The sequence below is a fragment of the Lepus europaeus genome, chromosome 7 (genome assembly GCF_033115175.1).
Source record: "Lepus europaeus isolate LE1 chromosome 7, mLepTim1.pri, whole genome shotgun sequence".
Classification (NCBI taxonomy): Eukaryota; Metazoa; Chordata; class Mammalia; order Lagomorpha; family Leporidae; genus Lepus; species Lepus europaeus.
The window spans coordinates 89,761,210-89,782,243 of NC_084833.1; the positions used below are offsets into that span (position 1 = coordinate 89,761,210).

At 40.2% G+C, this 21,034-nt stretch overlaps 1 protein-coding gene across 2 annotated transcripts in view; it reads right to left on the reverse strand.

Annotated features, from left to right (window-relative positions):
* Positions 1-21,034, reverse strand: part of PGR (progesterone receptor) — a 74,124-nt gene that overhangs the window by 29,163 nt on the left and 23,927 nt on the right. For both annotated transcript variants that reach the window (XM_062196917.1, XM_062196916.1), the window contains exon 3: positions 16,787-16,903. In XM_062196917.1, the coding sequence (XP_062052901.1) occupies positions 16,787-16,903 (117 nt within the window). The remainder of the gene's footprint in view (positions 1-16,786; positions 16,904-21,034) is intronic.

Below are 21,034 nucleotides of genomic sequence, written 5' to 3' on the forward strand. Positions count from 1 at the left end.
TCTAGCCACTGTGGAAGACAGTATTGAGATACCTCAGAAATCTGAAATATAGATCTACCATATGACCCAGCCATCCCACTACTGGGAATTTACCCAAGGGAAATAAAAGCAGCATATGAAAGAGTTATCTGTATCCCCACGTTTATTGCAGCTCAACTTACAATAGCTAACATATGGAATAAACACAAATGTTCATAAACTGAAAACTTCATAAAGATATCATGGAATATGTATACCATGAAATACTGCACAGTGGTAAAAAATGTAATCCTGTTGTTTGCAACAAAATAGATGAAACTGGAAAAAATCATACTTAGTCAAATAAACCAGTGCCAAAAGGACAAATACCATATGTTCTCCCTGATCTGTGGAAACTAATAGAGCACCTAAAAGGTAGTCTACAGAAGTGAAAGTGACACTTTGAGATGCAATGACTTTGAATAGCCTTTGTCTTGACTGTTGAGGAAGAATTTTTTATACTATTTATTGAACTCTTTACTTAGCATAGAGTTAATCTTATGTGTAAAAAGTTAATTGAAAATAGATCTTAGTAAAAAAAAAATAATGGGAATAGGAGAGGGAGAATGGTTGGAGTGCAGGTGAGAGGGCAGGTACGGTGTGAAGAATCACTATGTTCCTAAAGTTGCATTTATGAAATGCATGAACTTTGTATACCTCAAATAAAAGTTTTCTGGGGAAAAATATATCATGAAATTAACAGTTTTTAAAACACTATTTTAGAATATTTTTCTTGAAGAGATTTGCTTTTGAGATCAAGCCTATGACTAAATTTATTGTTAATCATAATAGTTCTCTATATTGTATGAAGTAAAAACTATTGGGGGTGGCGCTGTGGCATAGCAGGTAAAGCCACTGTCTGCAGTACCAGCATCCCATATGGGTGCTGGCTTGAGTTCTGGCTGCTCCACTTCTGATTCAGCTCTCTGCTAATGCATCTGGGAAAGCAGCAGAAGATGGCCCAAGTCCTTGGCCCCCTGCATCCTCTTGGGAGACCTAGATGAAGCTCCAGCTTCCTGGCTTCTGCTAGGCCCAGCCTTGGCCATTGCGGTCATTTAGGGAGTGAAGCAGCAGATGGAACATCTCTCTCCCTCGCTCTCTCACTCTCTCTTGCTCTCTCACTCTCTCTCTGCATCTGCCTCTTCATCTCCTTCTCTGTAACTCTGACTTGCAAGCAAAAGAGCTGTAAGGACACATGTGCACCTGCAGTGATCTGATTTTTTAAATTGCCTTTGTTCTATCACATTAGAGTGAAAAGTACAGAGAATCATTTTCCTGTATTTTTGCAACAGTAGGCAATTTTAAGTTAAGTCTCAGAGCTCGAAATGTTGAAGGTAGATATACAATTTCAACAACAATAAATGTAGTTGTTGAAGCTAATATGATCCCCAAGGGAAGATAATGGTAGGAATAGAAGAAGCACATGGGAAGAAGGCATATTTGTGTCAACCTGAGTTTGGAGGGTGTGAGAGCACCTTTTCTGGTACTTCATAATGTTGTTAGCTCTTCCTCACCCAGCTATGCAGCTTGGAATTAATGCGCTTGCAAGCTTTAGGAAATGTTGAGGCAAACAGTAAATATTAAAAGTGGTTCTTCTTTTTTTAATTTATTTTTTTATTTTTTTTAATTTTTGACAGGCAGAGTGGACAGTGAGAGAGAGAGACAGAGAGAAAGGTCTTCCTTTTGCCGTTGGTTCACCCTCCAATGGCCGCCGTGGAAGGCGTGCTGCGGCCGGCGCACCGCGCTGATCCGATGGCAGGAGCCAGGTGCTTCTCCTGGTCTCCCATGGGGTGCAGGGCCCAAGCACTTGGGCCATCCTCCACTGCACTCCCTGGCCGCAGCAGAGAGCTGGCCTGGAAGAGGGGCAACCAGGACAGGATCGGTGCCCCGACTGGGACTAGAACCCGGTGTGCCAGCGCCGCAAGGCGGAGGATTAACCTAGTGAGCCGCGGCGCCGGCCAAAAGTGGTTCTTCAATAACAAATTTTCTAAGGTGCCTGGAAAAATGAAATATAGTTTTTCTGGAGAGAAATACCTTCAATTAAAATTACACAGAAATTTTTTAAAATTTAAGAAATAGTGAAACAGAGGCCGGCGCCGTGGCTTAACAGGCTAATCCTCCGCCTTGCGGCGCCGGCACACCGGGTCCTAGTCCCGGTCGGGGCGCCGGATTCTGTCCCGGTTGCCCCTCTTCCAGGCCAGCTCTCTGCTATGGCCCGGGAGTGCAGTGGAGGATGGCCCAAGTGCTTGGGCCCTGCACCCCAAGGGAGACCAGGAGAAGCACCTGGCTCCTGCCTTCGGATCAGTGAGGTGCGCCGGCCACAGCACGCTGGCTGCAGCGGCCATTGGAAGGTGAACCAACAGCAAAGGAAGACCTTTCTCTCTGTCTCTCTCTCACTATCCACTCTGTCAAAAAAAAAAAAAAAAAAAAGAAATAGTGAATCAGAAATAGCAGAAACAATAAACAGTGTGTTGGATTTGGTTCATACTGGCTTATAAGTGCTGACTGTTGAATATTCAGGAATTTGGGGAACCAATTATTAAATCATTAGTAACTTGATATTTGCCAGGAGAGTTTTTACACCACCATAACTAAAAAATAATTTAAATAATCAGAACTCTTTATGAATAAAGAGATTTGGTTTATTAGCATATTATAATTCCATAACTGCATCCTGAGTTTTAGGACTTTAGAATTATTGCTTATAATAAGTTTGCTTACAATTACTAAAGACATGTGATAAAAACTTGAAATGAAATAAAATGTTACTGCAAAAAGAAACAGACACATGTAAATGAAACAAGTAAAATATCTAAATTTTTAAAAAAAACAATTAATTATTTAAAACAATTAAAGCAAAGACTGCAAGATGGCAGAATAGGGAATGCCATACTGTGCTAGGCTAGGGATACATAGAAAATAACAGTGTAGAAAGTGCACTCTCAGAGGTGAGTTAGAGAGAAAAACACAGTGGAAATTCTACAGGAGGAATAGGAATGCAGCGGACCTGTGTGGAAGGTGCAGACACGCAACATGAACATGGATACAACACGTGACTCCAGCAGCCGAGAGCTGGAGAGTGCGCCAGCTTGGAGATGCAGATGAGGTCAGACTGCAGCAATCCATGGTGATATAGCCAGAGGAAGAGCATGGTACAGTCTGGATTGGAGCCCTAGGGGCTAGAGGGTACCCATGGATCCTGTGGAAATAAAAGGGGCACATTTCTCTTACCCCATCCTTCCCACAACCGTGCCCAGTGCCCAGCTGAGAGAGGGTGGATGCCGTTTTGGGCAAAAGTGGCAGCTGTGGAAGCCCTTGTGCATGCATTCAGCAACTGGCGGAGACAGGATGCCATCTTCTCTGCAGTACTGGCAGCAGCAGCAGGCAGAAGGCAAACTTTGACCAGTGGCCCCTGTGTTTGCGTGTGACCCAAAGATTCTAACAGAGAGAACAATCTGTGATCCCCACTGATTTTCAGCCTGGCTGGGAGGACTGATAGGGGCTGGGCACACACATAAGACTATGAGGCACCCCCAGCTTCCCAATATACCACAGGCTCTGGGGCTCAAGCCACCTGGGTGGGACACCCAAAGACACCTGGCTTGCCTCTCTACAGACTGAGCAGGCACCTAGCAGCTATGGGAGGCTTGTGTGTTGAGGCTGTGGGGAATCTGTGGTGACTTGAGAGGGAATAGGGTGTAGCTTGGTCTCTGGGTGATCATTGTGTGCAGCTCCATATGCTCAGAGCTTCCTGGTTGCCTGGGGTGGGTCACTGCAGAGAGATCTGTGCTTGGAGTGAGGATTGCCAGATCATTTGTGTGGTTCACATGGTGGTGCGGATGGGTGTTCAACCCACTAGGGGCAAACACCCAGGCATTGATAACCTTGGAGGAGAGGAGGTGAGGGTGTGATCACACTAAGAGGTAACCATTCCCCTTCTGTTAACAAGAGATCTGCCATGCCCAACTTGGGTGTTACCCTAGATACTTGCCCCACAGTGGAGCACTGACCAGAACTCCATGGGCACACCCAGCACACACCTCTGGGTATTCACTGAAAGTACAGACATTCCACTAAGCCACAAAGGCATACTTCAAAGATAAAAGCCAGCAGAGGGAAAAAAAACAGCATTTATCTCCATAGATGCCTAAAAATAAACACAGAAACTCAAGAAAGAAGAATAAGGAAGACAACAGGATGGTCCCCCTCCCCCCCTACTGCCACCCCACCAAGGAACACAACAACATTTCAATATTAGTATGTGAAGAAGAAGAGATTGATGTAATGCCAGAAAAAGAATTCAAAAGATAATTGTAGCATTACTCAAAAGCAATCAGAAGAAAATCCACGAATTACAGAAATTTATTTATAATATGAATGAAAAATTTACCCATGAAATTGAGATTGTAAATAGAAATCAAAATGAAATATTAGAAATGAACAATTCAGTAGATCAAATGAAAAATCAGGTGGAAAGCCTTAACAAGACTTGGTGAGGCAGAAGAAAGAATATTTGAGCTAGAAGACAAATCTTTGGAAATATTTCAGTCAGACCAAAAAAAGAAGAAATTAAAAAAATTTAAAACAACATTGGAGATTTATGGGATACAATCAAATGATCCAACATACGGGTGTTAGGAGTCCCTGAAAGTGTGAAAGAGAGAATGGACTAGAAGGCCTATTTAGTGAAATAATTACAGAAAACTTCCCCAATTTGCAGAAATAAAGGGACATCTAAGTAAAGAAAGCACATAGAACTCCTAATAGACATGACCAGAAAAGATCTTCACCACAACACATTTTACTCAAAATTTCCCTAATAAAACATAAAGAATACACCAACTTATTTTTGACAAAGAAGCTAAAATCAATCCCTGAAGCAAGGACAGTATCTTCAACAAATTGTGCTGTGGAAACTGGATCTCCATGTGCAGAAGTATGAAACTAGATCCCTACCTTACCCTTACATAAAAATCCACTCAAAATGGATCAAAAACCTAAATCTGTGACCTGATATCATCAAACTACTAGAGAACATTGGAGGAACTCTGCAGGGCATTGGCATAGGCCCAAGAAGCACAGGCAATCAAAGCCAAAATTGACAAATGGAACCAACTACATCAAGCTGAGAAGCTTCTGCACTACAAAAGAAACACTAAGTGAAGTAAAAAGGCAACTAACAGAATGAGAGAAAATATTTGCATACTATGCAACTGATCAAGGGTTAACATCCAGAATCTACAAAGAGCTCAAGAAATCCAACAACAACAAAACAAACAATTCAGCTAATAGGCAAAGGACTTGAACAGGCGTTTTTCAAGAGAGAAAATTCAAATGACCAACAGACACTTGAAAAATGCTCAGAATCACTAGCCATCAGGGAAATGAAAATCAAAACCTCAATGAGGTTTCACCTTACGCCAGTTAAAATGGCTCTCATACAGAAATTAACAAACAACAAATGCTGGCAAGGATGTGGGGAAATGGTGCCCTAATTCACTGTTGGTGGGACTGTACACTGGTCCAGCCACTGTGGAAGACAGTATGGAGATACCTTAGAAATCTGAATGTAGATCCAGCCATCTCATTCCTGGGAGTTTACCCAAACAAAAAGAAATCAGCATATGAAAGAGTGATCTGTACCCCCATGTTCACAATTCCCAATATCTAAGATATGGAATAAATCCAGATGTCCAACAACTAATGACAGGATAAAGAAATTATGGTATATATAACTATGGGATACTACTCAGCTGTAAAAGAAAATGAAATCTTATCTTTTGCAACAAAATGGATGAAAGTGGAAACCATTATACTTAGTGAAATGAGCCAGTCCCAAAAATACAGATATCATATTTTTCCCTGATCTGTGGTAGTAATTAATAGAGTATCAAAAATGTAATGCATTGGAGTGAAATGGGCATTTTGAGATTCGATGACTGTTTACAGCCCTTGTCTCTTCTGTTGAGGAACAACATTTCTGTTTCATACTGTTTGTTGAACTCTACTTAGTGTAGGGGATAACGTTAGTATCATTAAATAGAGTGAAAATAGATCTTTGTAAAAATTAAGAGTGAGAACAGGAGAGGGAGGAGGAAGAAGGATTGGTGTGTGAGCAGGAGAGAGGGTAAGTTGGGAAGTGTCATTATGTTCCTAAATTCATATATATAAAATACATGAAAATTGTATATTAAATTAAATTTTAAAAATTTTTGGGAAAAAATTCCAGCACATAGCCCTAGAAATAATGGTGAGCAGAAAGACAGAACTGATTAAATTGCACAGAACGTAGAAGATAACAATGTTAAAACAATAAAAAGACTTAAGAAATGTGGATAACACAATGGGATACTCTAATATATCTCTAATAATTGTTCTGGAGGTAGAAACAGGCAACAAGGAAGGAAGCAATATTTGAAGGATATTGGGTTATGCCACTACTGGTATTTAAATGTGGGCAAACAGATTGAATAAAAAATGAATGATTGCTAGTTTTGGACCCTGCTCTGAAATGAATGCTGTTTACTTTGCCATCACTTCCCTCTCTGCCATTACTTTTTATTTCTGGCAAACATATTTTATTTTCAATGGATTACAGAAGGGTTCCCAGAAAGTGCTCAATCTTTTGTAGGAGCAAGGGAAAAATCATTATGCTGGCTATTAAAATTTAAGTTTGATGGTGGCCAGAAGGCTTTCTGGGAAATGGATGAGGAAACAGAAGATAAGGATCAGCAGGCGGTTAAGGGCCAGTGTAAATCCTTAGACATTATAAGACCATAATAAGCATTACTGTGGTTTGGGTGGATTTACAATCATATCAACAGTTCCTGTATAATATTATGAGAGACACATATGATTACTTCAGATTGACAAAGGATGCTGACCATTGTGTGGCCCTGAAATCAGTCCACTGGGGCTATGCTTCACTAAGCCCTCATAGCACTGATGCAATTTGCTTTCCATTTTTCAGGATCCACCTTCAATTTCCAGATCAAAATAGAATGTTCCTGTATTTATATTTCAAAGAAAACATAGGTGCTTGCTAATTAAAAATACAAAAGTGAAAGAATTCTAGAATTGACTCCTTAAAAATATATGTCTTGAGGCTGGCATAGATCCTAGTGGCTAAGACTCCCACATCTCATGATGGTGTACCTGGGTTCAATTCTCAACTCTGGCTCATTCCTCCTCCTACTAATGCAAACCATGGGTGGCAGTAACTCTGACTCAAGTAATAGAGTTTCTACCACCCACATGGGAGAGCTGGATTTAGTTCCTGGATCCCAGCTGCAGCCTCAGAAAGCAATAGATACTGAAAGTAACTACTGAACAGTCCTAGCTGGCAGCCATAGAAGCAGTCCTGAACAAATACAGAAAAATTTTAAGTAAGGAAGTGAGAATGAATACTGAAAGGACTATCCCCCAGCTGGTGTGCAAGAGATGGTGTTCTGGGTGCACAACCACGAGGTCTCTCGTGGCTGCAGGCTTCAATGCTGAAGACTGGGGCATAATGGGAGGGGTACCATCTGTCGGAGATGCTGTTTCAAAGGCCAAAGTTTTGGTAGAGAAATTGACATCTTGAGATTTGATTATTGTTTATACTCCCGAAGAACACGGATTTTCTACTTACTGCTTGTTGAATTCTTTATTTAGTGGAGATTAAGCCTGTGATTATAAAGTGAATTGAAAGTATTATTGCAAAAATTAAAAGAAAAATAAGAAAGGAAAGAAGAGAGAGGGTGCAGGGGGAGGAGGGAGGATAGGAAGTATCATTATGTTCTTAAAACTGTATACATAAAATACATGAAATTTGTTCCCTTTATATAAATGAATAACTTTTTTAAAAGTTACAAAAATGAATTGCTTGTAAGAAAAATACTGAGAGGTCTAAAGAGGTAGGTAGCAGCCACCACCCACGGCAATTCTTAAGTAAAGAGGGTAAATGACTTGTAGTCATAATAATTGAAGACACAGAACAGGCCTCTATATTCCCTCAGAATGTATCACTGTGTCCTAAATGCAGAAATATTAGAATTCTTCAGAAAAATAACTGAAGCTTTGTTGGCTTTCAAGTTTGGAAGAAGAGAATAAAACCTAACTAACAAAAATATCCTTTACTCCACAATCCTTCAGTCTAGCAAATTATCTCTCTGCCAAGAGAAGTGGAAGCGAATCTATGTGGAGGAGCAGGAGGAAGGAGTGGGAGAGAAACACGCTTTCTAAATACTTACTCCTGAGGTCTGAGGATAAGGCTGTATCTAAAATAAAAAAAAAAAAGAAAGAGTCTATGGCTTTAAAAATGTTTCAGCAGACCTAACACATTCATTAATCATTCTCTTACATGCAAAGTTAATATTTTTGAAAGAACTAATTAATTTTATAATAGCCTAGCATTTCTACCACATACCAAATACCAAGCTGTATTCATTTTGGAAAAAAATATTTGTGAATCATTAAAGTGTCTTCTAAATGAAAGAAGTTACAAGCAGGACATCTAAATTAGAAGATATATTATCATCCTTAAGGATGTCACTATCTTTCTACACAGTACTGTACAGCAATGAACTGAATGCAAAAGATCACTGTGACCTACTGAAGGTAAGGGAAATGATTCATTAAAAACAGGAATGGTACACAAAGAGGAGACCAAATAATTCATACACAATTCTTATAGTCACTGAAGCAGACAGGTACAAACTTCTCCTTAATAAAATCTATATCACAATATTTCAAAAACATGTTTCTCACCTCAGATATTGTATTTTAAGGTTTTATTAAATCTTTAAAAATTTTTCAATGTTCTCTCATATTTCATCTTCTGTTATTCAAATGGTCTGTATATCAGAAATGAGAAACTTCAGGAAGGAGTGGGAAACACAGGAAGAGGGGAAGAAAGGAAGGAAGGAAGGGAGGAAGGGAGGGAGGGAGGGAGGAAGGAATTATAAAGTCTGAAAATACCAAGTACAGGTAAGGATACAAAGCAACAAGAACTCTCACACATTGGTGGAAGCGGCATTTTGGGGGTTGATTTGATGATGGGGTGAAGAGTCACACTATGTCAATGAGCCAAAAATTTTCCTTCCAGGTGTACACTCTAGAGAGCTTCTCAAGCACATGCACACAGATACAAGTACAAGCACGTTTTTATAATTATGAGAAAACTGCAAGTAAATATCATTAATACAAGAAAAGAGAAGAGCATTGTGGAATGTTCATAAAGTGAAATATTACCAAGAAGTTAAAATTAAAACATAGCTACATGGATAATCTATACCAACTTCAAAAACAAAACACTGAGAGGAAAATGCAAGTTGGAGAAGTACAAGTCTAGTGTGATGGATGGCATATGGACATGTGGACTTAAAATATCCAAAATGGGATGGCGCTGTGGCTCAACAGGCTAATTCTCCGCCTAGCGGCGCCGGCACACCAGGTTCTAGTCCCAGTCGGGCCGCCAGATTCTGTCCCGGTTGCCCCTCTTCCAGGCCAGCTCTCTGCTGTGGCCCAGGAGTGCCGTGGAGGATGGCCCAGGTGCTTGGGCCCTGCACCCCATGGGAGACCAGGAGAAGCAGCTGACTCCTGGCTTTGGATCAGCGCGGTACGCCGGCCGCAGCGCACTGGCTGCGGCGGCTATTGGAGGGTGAACCAACGGCAAAGGAAGACCTTTCTCTCTGTCTCTCTCTCTCTCTCTCACTGTCCACTCTGCCTGTCAAAAATAAAAAATAAATAAAAATAAAAAAAATCCAAAATGATCCTATTACATTAAATATTCATATACATGAACTACAAGTATAAAAATGCTGAACAATAATTCAACATAATAGTTAACTGTGAGGAAAGAATGATTCTAATGGGTTTAGGGAAAGACACATCAGAATCATCAAAATATCTGTAGTGCTTTGTTCCTTATAAAACACAACAAAAATGAAGGAAGCGTTAACAGTTATCAGCTATTATAAACTGAGTGATGTATAGTTTACTTACTTTTAATGTTTTGGGTAGATTTGGTACATTCCTTAATTATGCAGCAAGTTTTTAAATTATAGGGGAATCACAAAAAAACTCTTCTATGACAACTATTAAAACAGTTTTATGGGGCCAGTGTTCTGGCACAGTGGGTTAAGCCAAGGCCTGCCATGCCAGTATCCTATTTGAGTACTGATTCCAGTCCTGGCTGCCCTCCTTTCAATCCAACTCCCTGCTAATGCTCCTGGGAAACCAACAGCGTGCCTGTAGCCCTGCCCCTATACAGCAGACTTGCATGAGGTCATGGCTCCTGGCTTCTATCTGGCCCAGGCCCGGTCATTTCAGCCATTTGGAAAGTAAAGCTGCAGATGGAAGATCTTTTTCTAATTATGTCTCCCTCTGTCTCTGTTACCGTGGCTTTCAAATAAATACAATCTTTTTATAAAAACTGTTTTACATGGAAAATGTGTATTTTCTTTTGATTCCACTTTTCATTCTCATGAACTTTTTGAAGTCCCCCACACATGCAAATTGGTATTATGATAAACTTGTTTTAGGATTTATTTTATTTATTTGAAAGGCAGCCTAACAGAGAGAGAGAAGACAGAGAGAGAGAGAGAGAGAGAGAGAGGAGGGAGAGAGATGGGAGAGAGAGAGATCTTCCACCCACTTTTTTTTTTTTCTCTTAAAGATTTATTTATTTATTTGAAAGTCAGAGTTACACAGAGAGAAAAGGAAAGGCAGAGAGAGAGAGAGAGGTCTTCCATCCGCTGGTTCACTCCCCAGTTGGGCACAACAGCCGGAGCTGCGCTGATCCGAAGTCAGGAGCCTGGAGCTTCTTCCTAGTCTCCCATGCGGGTGCAGGGGCCCACGTCCTTGGGCCATCTTCTACTGCTCTCCCAGGTCATAGCAGAGATCAGAAGTGGAGCAGTGGGGACTCGAATTGGCGCTCATATGGGATGCTGTCACTGTGGGCGGTGGCTCCACCCGTTACATCACAGCACCAGCCCTCCATTCAATTTTTCACTCTCCAAATGGCCACAATGGGGCTGAGACAGGCTGAAGCCAGGAGCCTGGAATGCCATCTGGTTCTCCCATGCAGGTGGCAGGTGCCTAGGTTCTTGGGCCATCTTCCTCTGCTTTCCCAGGTGCTTTATGAGGGAGCTGGATTGGGAGTGGAGCAGCCAGGACTTGAATGGGTGTTTGTAGGGGATGCTGGCATCACAGGAGGTGGCTTAACCAGTGAGCCACAATACCAGCCCCCTATAATAAACTTTTTTTAAAAAATATTTGGAAGCTAGGTTTAATTCCAAAGCTCCTTCTTTAAAGCCGAAACCACTCCTGGTTCAAAGGACAAAAGCACAGATGCTTGCGGGGCACCAGCAGGCCGATAAACTTCTAATTGTGCCTGTGTACGTGGATTGCAGTCTGATAGCTGAGTAGTAAAACCTGAGAGGAATCTTCTTTGTCATGGAGGAGAAACACAAATGACAGGAAAAACTGAACCCTTTACCTTATGAGCCCCAGTCTGGATACAGACTGCATGCTCAGCTCTCAGCTCTCTGCTGAGCCACCCGCCTGGCCTGCCAGGTGTATTCTCTCCATTTAACCACGTTACCTGGCTTTCCCCAGTCTGAGTGAGTGGTTACTCTCTGTCCCATTTGCTCTGATGAATGCCCTGTCCCCAATAAACTTTGCTACTTTGTAAAAAAAAAAAAAGTATATATATCAAACATTTTAAATAAACCAATGTACTCCCCTCAAAATGATGAGCTGACGTTAAGAGGCTCTAGAGACTCAGGACCCTATTTTCAAACGTGTTTGAAATCATTAATGAAAGGAAACGTGAACGTAGAGGAGCAGCACTTTTAAACAGTACGTTTCTGTCTTCAATTTAAATATTCATTTAGCTAAATTAGTGTGCTAAGTATTATATATGTCAACATTTGACATTTTATCTTTATCCCCAGAAATGTACATATTTGTTTCGGCCAGCACACATTTGTATCTTTTAACTGGGAAAATGAAGGTTCCCCATATGACCAGTTAGTTCGGGACTGTCTCCATTTATAGCTGTTGTCCCAGTTCAATTATTGACAGCATTCTCTTCCATTCTCAGAAGTTGTCCTGATTTGGACAATCAAGGGAAAAAATGCTATAGATTCCAGGAGAAGTAGGGCACAGGATGGCAACAGGGAACTCAGAACCCTCATGAGACTGGAGGACATGAAACTTAGGGACCGTGTTGCTAGGCAATGATAACTCTACTCACATTGATGCCTATTCATCACTTCTATATTTGATGTGGGGCCATTTCATTCTGCACTAAGTTCTGCCCTATCATGGAACCAATTCTGCCCTTAAGCAGAAGAAATATACAGAAATTAAGGTTGATGACAGCTTTGCACCCAAAAAGGTGCTCTGAGCTGCTTGGGTCTCTGCCCCTTTCATCCCAGTAAATACACAGTTATAAAATAATGAACTAAGCATATAATGGGAAGAGGGAGAGTCAATTCCCAATGTCTCATGTAGGGAGAGGGGTTGGGTAGCTGGGTCCCTTATCATTTCCACTGTGGTCCATTGGGTCAACCTTCCATTATACGAGAAGGAAAGTTGAAATCAGAGGATTTAGAATGAACTCCAATCTGAGTTGGCTCAAAGGCCTTCCACTGACCCAGATATGAAAAATACTGCATTTTACTGGGTCCCCACAAAACTGCTGCCCCTGCAGTGACTGAGGAAATGGGAAGGTTTTCAAAAGTCACACTTAGCATGAAACATGTCAGAGTTCATAAGGAGTGAAGGGAGAATCGTGAAAGGTGAAAGTAAAACATGTGTGAAGACACAAAGGATCAGTGGGAGAAAGGCTTCAACAAAGGACACAGCTGCTATCAATGAGAGGCACCAGGTGCTGCATTTAGCTTGTTGGGCTTTATTCATGGACAGACCAAGGATAGTTTATTTGGAAAGATCACTGGTCCTTTGCCTACCTAGCAAAGGCCAAACTCCAGAATCTGATGCAAACTAGCTTTCAAGCTTCACTTCTTCCTGTTCCCACTAAATAACTTACTTTCCAGAAAAAAAATATCATCACTGGAATGTCTATGTTTTTGTCAGATACATATTATTTTCATTGTAGAAACACTTTTCTCTGTTTCCACTTATTAAGGATTTATTCACCTTTTGAGAGTCTTCTCTCTGAAGCTTTTACTAACTCTCTCAGAATTATTTAATTCCTTTTCTCTCTTTTGCATAGCAATGTGTTACTTCTTTTATGACACTCCTCTTCTTTACAATGATCTTATTAAGAATTTTATAGTACTGTGCACAAGGGCAGCCACAACAGGACTAAGTAGGGTTCTTAACACAATAGATAATCAAAAAATCTTAGGTTCATACACTCTTTCCAGAGCAGAACACACACCACTTGTGGCAGGTGAACTGTTGATACTTTAAATTTATGTTTTATGTATTTATTTTGGAGGCAGAGGTACGAGGCACTCCCATCCACTGATACACTCCCTAAATGCCCACAATGATGGGGACTAGGAACTCAGGCCATATCTCCCACACAGGTGGCAGGGATCCAAACTTGAGTCATCATCTGCTGCCTCCAAGCATGTACACTACCCTGAAGCTGGAATCAGGAGCAGAGGCAGGATGTGAACTTAGACTCTCTGATATTGGAAGTGGGTACCCCAAGTGGCATCTTAACTGCTAGGCTAAACACTTACTCCGGTGAGCTGTTTTTAGGTAGATGAGCTAGTTTTAAGTAGTATTTTAAGTAGTTGGGAATGCATTTTTAAGTTTTAGAAAAACTACAGTGTATCAAACAAGTCATGTTAGCAATCTTATGCTTAACAAATGACTAAGTGAAATGAAAACATTTATCAGCATCAAGTGGCCAGCACTGATACCCTTCCTGACATTTCCAAAACACAACTTACTCAACATTTTCTATGGTCTTTATCATCATTTCACATACATGCTTGTCACTTCTTCCCCTGGAGTGTAAGCTGTAGGAGGGGCAAGGCTTTTGTGCATTGTGTTTGTTGCTCTACTCCCAGATCTTAGAATAGAATCTGATAAGGAAGGACTCAATACACAGTTAATGAACAATTGGAGGGAGGGAGGCAGTAGAAAGGAAAGGAAGGAAAAAGGGAGGAAGGGAGAAAAAGCTAAAGTTAATTCAAATAAATAAGGATAGAGACGATGTGAAAAATACAGTAATAACTGTGGAGGTGGTAGAGGGAGCACTGGAACCGTAGACCAAAAGAACAAGGAATTAGGATATGAAAGATAATGAAAGGTTACAGAAACTTAAATGATAGGCTGACGTCTAGAATATTGAGAAAACATCAAATTATTTAGGAATACCTGAAGGTTCAACCCATAACTCTGCCATTCCTATTCTGCTATGAAGTTGAAGAAGCTTTTCAAGCCATTTGTGAGAACATTAAAGGTTAAAGATCCTGATGAAATCTCAGCTTCAGTGCTACAGGTTCTGCTGTTTTCTAAGGCAAGCAAGATGTAGAAAACACAATTACTGTGCCAGGAGTCAGAACTCCTTTGGTTTTTTTTTTCTCAGTCCAATATTAACTAGATATGTGATATCGTGAGAAAGCCCTAATTTCTAAAATTTAGGAAGTTTCTGAAGACTTCGAAGGGTAAAGCAGAAATAAAAAGAGGAGGAAATTGAGTTGTGGGACTAAAAAATAACCTTTAATCTGATGAGAGAGTGGATTTATTCATTTAATGACTAGCAAGTGCTTTTTTAAGTCAAGCACTGTTGTAGACACATAGAAGTTTGAGAACTGCTCATTGATTGCCCTTAACTTAGGGGATACAGATCTCTAATCAAGAACTTATAAAACCCTGTCAGTGATCTGATTTCAGTGAATTACTGTAGAATGCCCAGTGTGTTGCCTGGAGGATTAGTTTTGTCTGAGCATGTTGGCAAAGGCTTTAGAGTGGAGGTAACATTTGGGTATCCTTCAAACTTGACAAATATTGGTCTGCATAGTGCATTTCCCAACTGAAGATACACATCACATTGATAGAACACAAGCTATTTTAGATGGCATACTGAATAAACACTTTTAGAAATATTTTTCAACAGTTATGTTCACATTTTACTATGTTTTAGAGAAGTCAAATCTAGATGTAAAGCCCATGACTCCCAGGGCAGGCACTGAGGTTTAGCATTGTAGCCATTAGGGGAATGAACCAGCAGATAGAATATCTCTGTCTCTCCCTCTTTCTCTGTCACTCTGCTTTTCAATAAATAAGTAAATCTCAAAAAAGAAATAAAATTAAAACCATGACTCCCAGATAGTAACATAGAATGTGGCTACCTAAAGGAAATGTAGGAGAAAGGATTGGGTTTCATGACCCAGAGCTCTTCATTTTCCTTATTCTGTTTTATTTCATTCAAGGCATTAGTCATCGTACAAAATTAATCTTTTCTTTTTTAAATTTAAGGTATACGAATTTCATGTATTTCTTATATATAGATTTAGAAATATAGTGATACTTCCCACCCATGCTCCCATTCTTCCTCCTCCTTCCTCTCTTATTCCCTCTCTTTAATTTTTACAAGGAGTACTTTTAGTTTACTTTATACTCATAAGGTTAACCCTACACTAAGTAAAGAGTTCAACAAGTAGTAAAAAGAAAAAAAACACTGTTCCTCAACAGTAGAGACAAGGGCTGTAAACAGTCACGGAATCTGAAAATGTCAACTTCACTTCTATACATTTGTATATATTTTTGGTACTCTAGTAGTTACCACAGATCAAGGGAAACATATGGTATTTGTCTTTTTGGGACTTGTTTATTTCACTAAGTATATTTGTTTCCAGTTCATTAATTTTGTTGCAAAAGACAGGATTAATTCTTTTTTTTTTTTTTAACAATTGAGTGGTATTCCATAGTGTATATATACCATAATTTTTTTATCCAGTCATCAGGTGATAGACATCTGGATTGACTCCATATCTTAGCTATTGTGAATTGACCTGCAATGAACATGGGGGTACAGATAACTCTTTCATCTGCTGATTTTATTTTGTTTGGGTAAATTCCCAAGAGTGGGATTGTTGAGTCATATGGTAATCTATTTTCAGCTTTCTGAGGTATCTCCAAACTGTCTTCCACAATGGCTGTACTAGTTTACATTCTCACCAAAAGTTGATTAGGGCACCTTTTCCCTCACATCCTTGCCAGCATTTATTGTTTGTTGATTTAATGAAATAGTTAGAGATTTTAATAATAATGAAAATATGGGGAAGAGCAATTATTAATGTAAGTATCAAATGGAGTCAGACCTTAGTTCTAGTGACTTTGCTTGAATCAATCACTTAAAGGATCTGAAAAGCAATGCACCTGACCAATCTGCAGAATCAATTTTTGAGCTGATTCAATGCTCTCATTTTCCAAATGAAGAGACAGATGCCCAAAAAAGGTTTGTGATTTGCTCAAGGCCACACTAGCACTGAGCTATAGAGCCTAGATTCCAATTCAAGTGATTCAAACAGGTCAATGCACTACTCATAATATTACTTATAGAGAACAGAGATGAATGGAGTTTTCTCATGACAGATTTCAATATGCTGGAAATCTATAGGTAATAGAATGATATACATTGCTTCATTTACATAGTCAAGAATGAAGTTACTACCAACAATCAAGACAGAAAAGGAGGAAGAACAAAAATAAATAAGAAAAATTAGGATTTTTCTAATGCACTGTTTGATAGCATAAACACTAGATAGTATACTATTGATGAAAACATCAGAATTACCTCCAAGGACCATGCCAGCTTGACAGCACTTTCTGAGGCGACATGCCGGGCAGTTTTTTCTGCGGATTTTATCAACAATGCAGTCATTTCTTCCAGCACATAAATAGTTATGCTGCCCTAAAATAAAAAAAAAAAGTAAAAAATACTTACAACATCTAAAGACCCCTGGAAATTCCATACAACAATTGAAATACCCTGGGGTAGGTGCACATCAGCAAGTGTATGAATCTCTCAGTCAGCCTTTAGCTCAGCATGATGAATGTTGGTGATGTCATAAATCTGCTCAATACTTCACCTGTGCTTTCAGAAGCCTAAATGAGAGGAGGAATATGGCATAAAAATCAATTCCAGGGCTCCTTTAAAATATATTTGGTACATTTTGTGAACCTTCTGAATGCTGGTTACCATCACACTGCCTTTAGCTACTTCTGTCATTTCAAGATTGGTGCTGATAAACACTATTTGTGAAAGATAGTGGACTCCTTAGTAAAACCCTTCTTTATGACTTCTAAGACTTCAAGGAAACAGATACAGATTAGACAATTAAAGAGGTCTCTGAAATAGATTTCCTAAAAATCTACACACTTAGTCCTATCTGGGGCTGATTTTCTCTTAAAGGATTTAATGTTTATGAATAGCATATTAAAAAAAAAAACCCTTTATTATACTGACTACTATATTTGGTTTACTTTGACCACAAATTAGAAAACACTGAATAGTAACCATGATAATGAAAGAACAATTTAAAACAGAAAGGAGTACTCAATAAAGGAGAAGAAAGAATTATAGAAGAAATAGAAATCAAACACATTATCCTGGGGTCATTTTGTGTAAGGGAAACTACTTACGCTTTTGATACAGTCTGGAATATGAACTCAATATTCAACAATGATGATTTATTTTTTGACAGGCAGAGTTAGACAGTGAGAGAGAGAGAGAGAGAGTCAGAGAGAAAGGTCTCCCTTTTTCCATTGGTTCACTCCCCAGATGGCCACCACGGCTGGTGTAGGATCCGAAGCCAGGAGCCAGGTGCTTCCTCCTGGTCTCCCATGAGGGTGCAGGGTCCAAGCACTTGGGCCATCCTCCACTGCCTTCCCGGGCCACAGCAGAGAGCTGGACTGGAAGAAGAGCAACCGGGACAGAATCCGGCGCCCCAACCGGGACTAGAACCCGGGGTGCTGGTGCTGCAGGTGGAGGATTAGCCTAGTGAGCCGCAGCGCTGGCCAACAATGATGATTTTTAAAACACAAATATGTCCCATTCAATATGGTATAAAGCAATCTAATGTGTTAAGATTGAATGAAAATGGAGAAAACATCAGCTGAAATGTGTAACCATCAATTAAGTAGAAAACTTACTGTTTTGTCCTCTATTTTTCCAAAAATACCTTTAAATCAGATTGTGAGTCTTTTTTTTTTTTTTTTTTTTTTGACAGGCAGAGTGGACAGTGAGACAGTGAGAGAGAGAGAGAGACAGAAAGGTCTTCCTTTGCCGTCGGTTCACCCCCCAATGGCCGCCGCGGCCAGAGCGCTGCGCTGATCTGAAGCCAGGAGCCAGGTGCTTCTCCTGGTCTCCCATGGGGTGCAGGGCCCAAGCATTTGGGCCATCCTCCACTGCCTTCCCGGGCCACAGCAGAGAGCTGGACTGGAAGAGGAGCGAACGGGATAGAATCTAGCACCCCGACCGGGACTAGAACCTGTTGTGCCAGCGCCGCAGGCAGAGAATTAGCCTAATGAGCCGCGGAGCTGGCCAAGATTGTGAGTCTTTACACACATATCCCTTAAGTGTAACAGATAATTTTTAAAAAATCATGAAATCGGGCTGGCATTGTGGTACAGCTGGTTAAGCTGCTGTTTACAGTAACAGCACTCCCTTTTGGGTTCAGTTCAAGTCCTAGCTACTCTGCTTTCCATCCAGCTCCCTGCTAACACTATTGGGAAAGAACCTGAAGATGGCTCCAGTACTTGGGCCCTTGCCACCCACATGGGAGACCTGGATGGAGTTTAGCCTGGCCCATCCCTACCCATTACAACCATTTGGGGAGTGAACCATCAGATGGGAAATCCCTCTCTTCTCTCTCGCTCTCTCTCTTTCTCTCTGCCTTCCAAGTTAAATAAATAAATAATTTTTTTAAATGATGACATTTCCCTGCAGTATTTTACATCTGTCAACATCAGAATCGGAAATCACAGTCATTCCTCAGGCAAAGTTTGCAGGAAGCATTACAGAGGTCCTTAAACATGTACTTAATCAAGCAGAGGAAAGGATGGATACGCACAAGTAGCAAAGGGCAAAAACCCAAAAAGGCCATATCTGTGGCACAGCTAATAACAAAATGGTTCTTGATCTGGGGCATTTTTAGAAAAACATTCTTTTCTTAAAACGTATTCCTCCATGAACTTACGTCTGTGTACAGCCACATCTTAATGTTCATTGTTTTCTTTAGGGGTCCTTGGAGTTAGGCTTTCTTTTTAATAAGGGTAGTTATGAAGCTTCATATCCATGCTCACTCCTGTGCACGTAATGCCTGTACTACAGTAGGTTAGCAGAGTGTACTGCACACCACTCTGATTAGACTTTCCCATGAGTTATATACTCAGCTTAAAGGAGTGACTGTGGGAGTAAGATGTTTGTATGTCAATCAATCTATCTCTGCTAAATGATGTTTATAAGTCACTCAGCCTATCTAACTGTCTATCCCCTATACAAATCTTTCATAAGAAATAACAGAAAATAGATTTTTCCATACTATACAGAAGATAAAACAAATAGTGCACAAGGATGTAACAGTTATTTGAAAGGAGATGGTACTATCCCATACACCTTGGCCATAAACAGAGAAAACAAGCCTGGTGAAAACAACTGCATGTAGAGTGCCGCTGATTTGTTTCCCTTCTGCTTCTTAAATTACTGACAACAGCACCTCCTTCTTCACTGTCTCAGAAAAAGAATTTCCTTACCAAGGTTCTCAGGTTCTCTGCCTGTCCTCCTAAAAGCATTCGTTCCCCTCCAGCTTTCAAATCTTGCACCATCATTTTACCTCCCTTTCCTCATAAAGTATTTTCTCTTTCCAAATGATACCTTGCTTTCCCCACCACATTTTTCCATTCCCCAAAATTCCAGCAGCAGAGAAAAGGAAGTCTATTTCCCTCTGAATTCCCTGGCTCCACACTTTCCTTAGTCACTGAATGAGGTTGTGGAACATTTGCTGTCTCGAACCAATTTCATTTACTCTTTGGCATACAATAATTTGCCTTGTACATTCACTATTCTTATGAAGTGGCTTAGCATAATCAAGGCTTTCTTCATTCCTCAGTGCTGTGGATTCTGTCTTGACCTCAAGTCATCTGCCTGTTGGGATTTCTCCCCCAACCTGCCCCACTGCTTTGTGTCCTGATTCCTGATTCTCCACTTGTTTTCCCAATAACTCCTTTTAAGTTTCTTTTGTCAATCTCTCTTCCTTTGCTGAGTCCTTGTGCGTGGATTCCACTGTATACACTCTTCGGGTGGTTGCAGAATCTCATCCTGAGCTCTGACCTTCCAATCATCATTCTGCGGTTGCCTCAAACTCAACTTAAGTGAGGTCAAATGTAGTGGTTTTCTGGTTATAATGCCATACACTATATTGTTAGAGAATTCTTCCAACAAACTAAGGAAACTCAAAACAGAAAATCAGCTACAATTTCATTACCATGGAACTATTTTCATTTTCATGTTTCCTTCCTGCTAGTGTTTGAATGTCTGTGTTTCTCCCAAATTCATTCTGAAAGCTGAATTCTACCCAGTACAACAGTATCAGGAGGAGGGGCCTTTAGGAGTTAAGTCCTGAATGCTCCAGCTCCCTCTGCCATGTGAAAACACAGCAAGGGGCGCCATCCTAGAAGCAAAGAGCAAGCCTTCACAAGACACCAAATATGTAGCACTTTGACCTGGGACTTCACATCCTCTCCAGCTGTGAGAAGCAAGTTCTCATGTTTATATTCAGTCTGATGTGTTTTTGTGATTGCAACAGGAAAAGACCAAAATATTTCCATTCTGTCTAGTCAGACCAAAGGGATACTTAATATCTATTGATTAATATTTGTGAAGTGGTTTTACACTTTCACAAAATTCTTATTCATTCAATAAGAATTGATTAGTGAGTATCTGCTATAATCCAATGCTAATTATTAAATAATCCACCTCTTCCCTACTAAATTAAAATGTATGGTATTTGCTGACACTCTACCTAGTGCTAAAGAGCAGTTA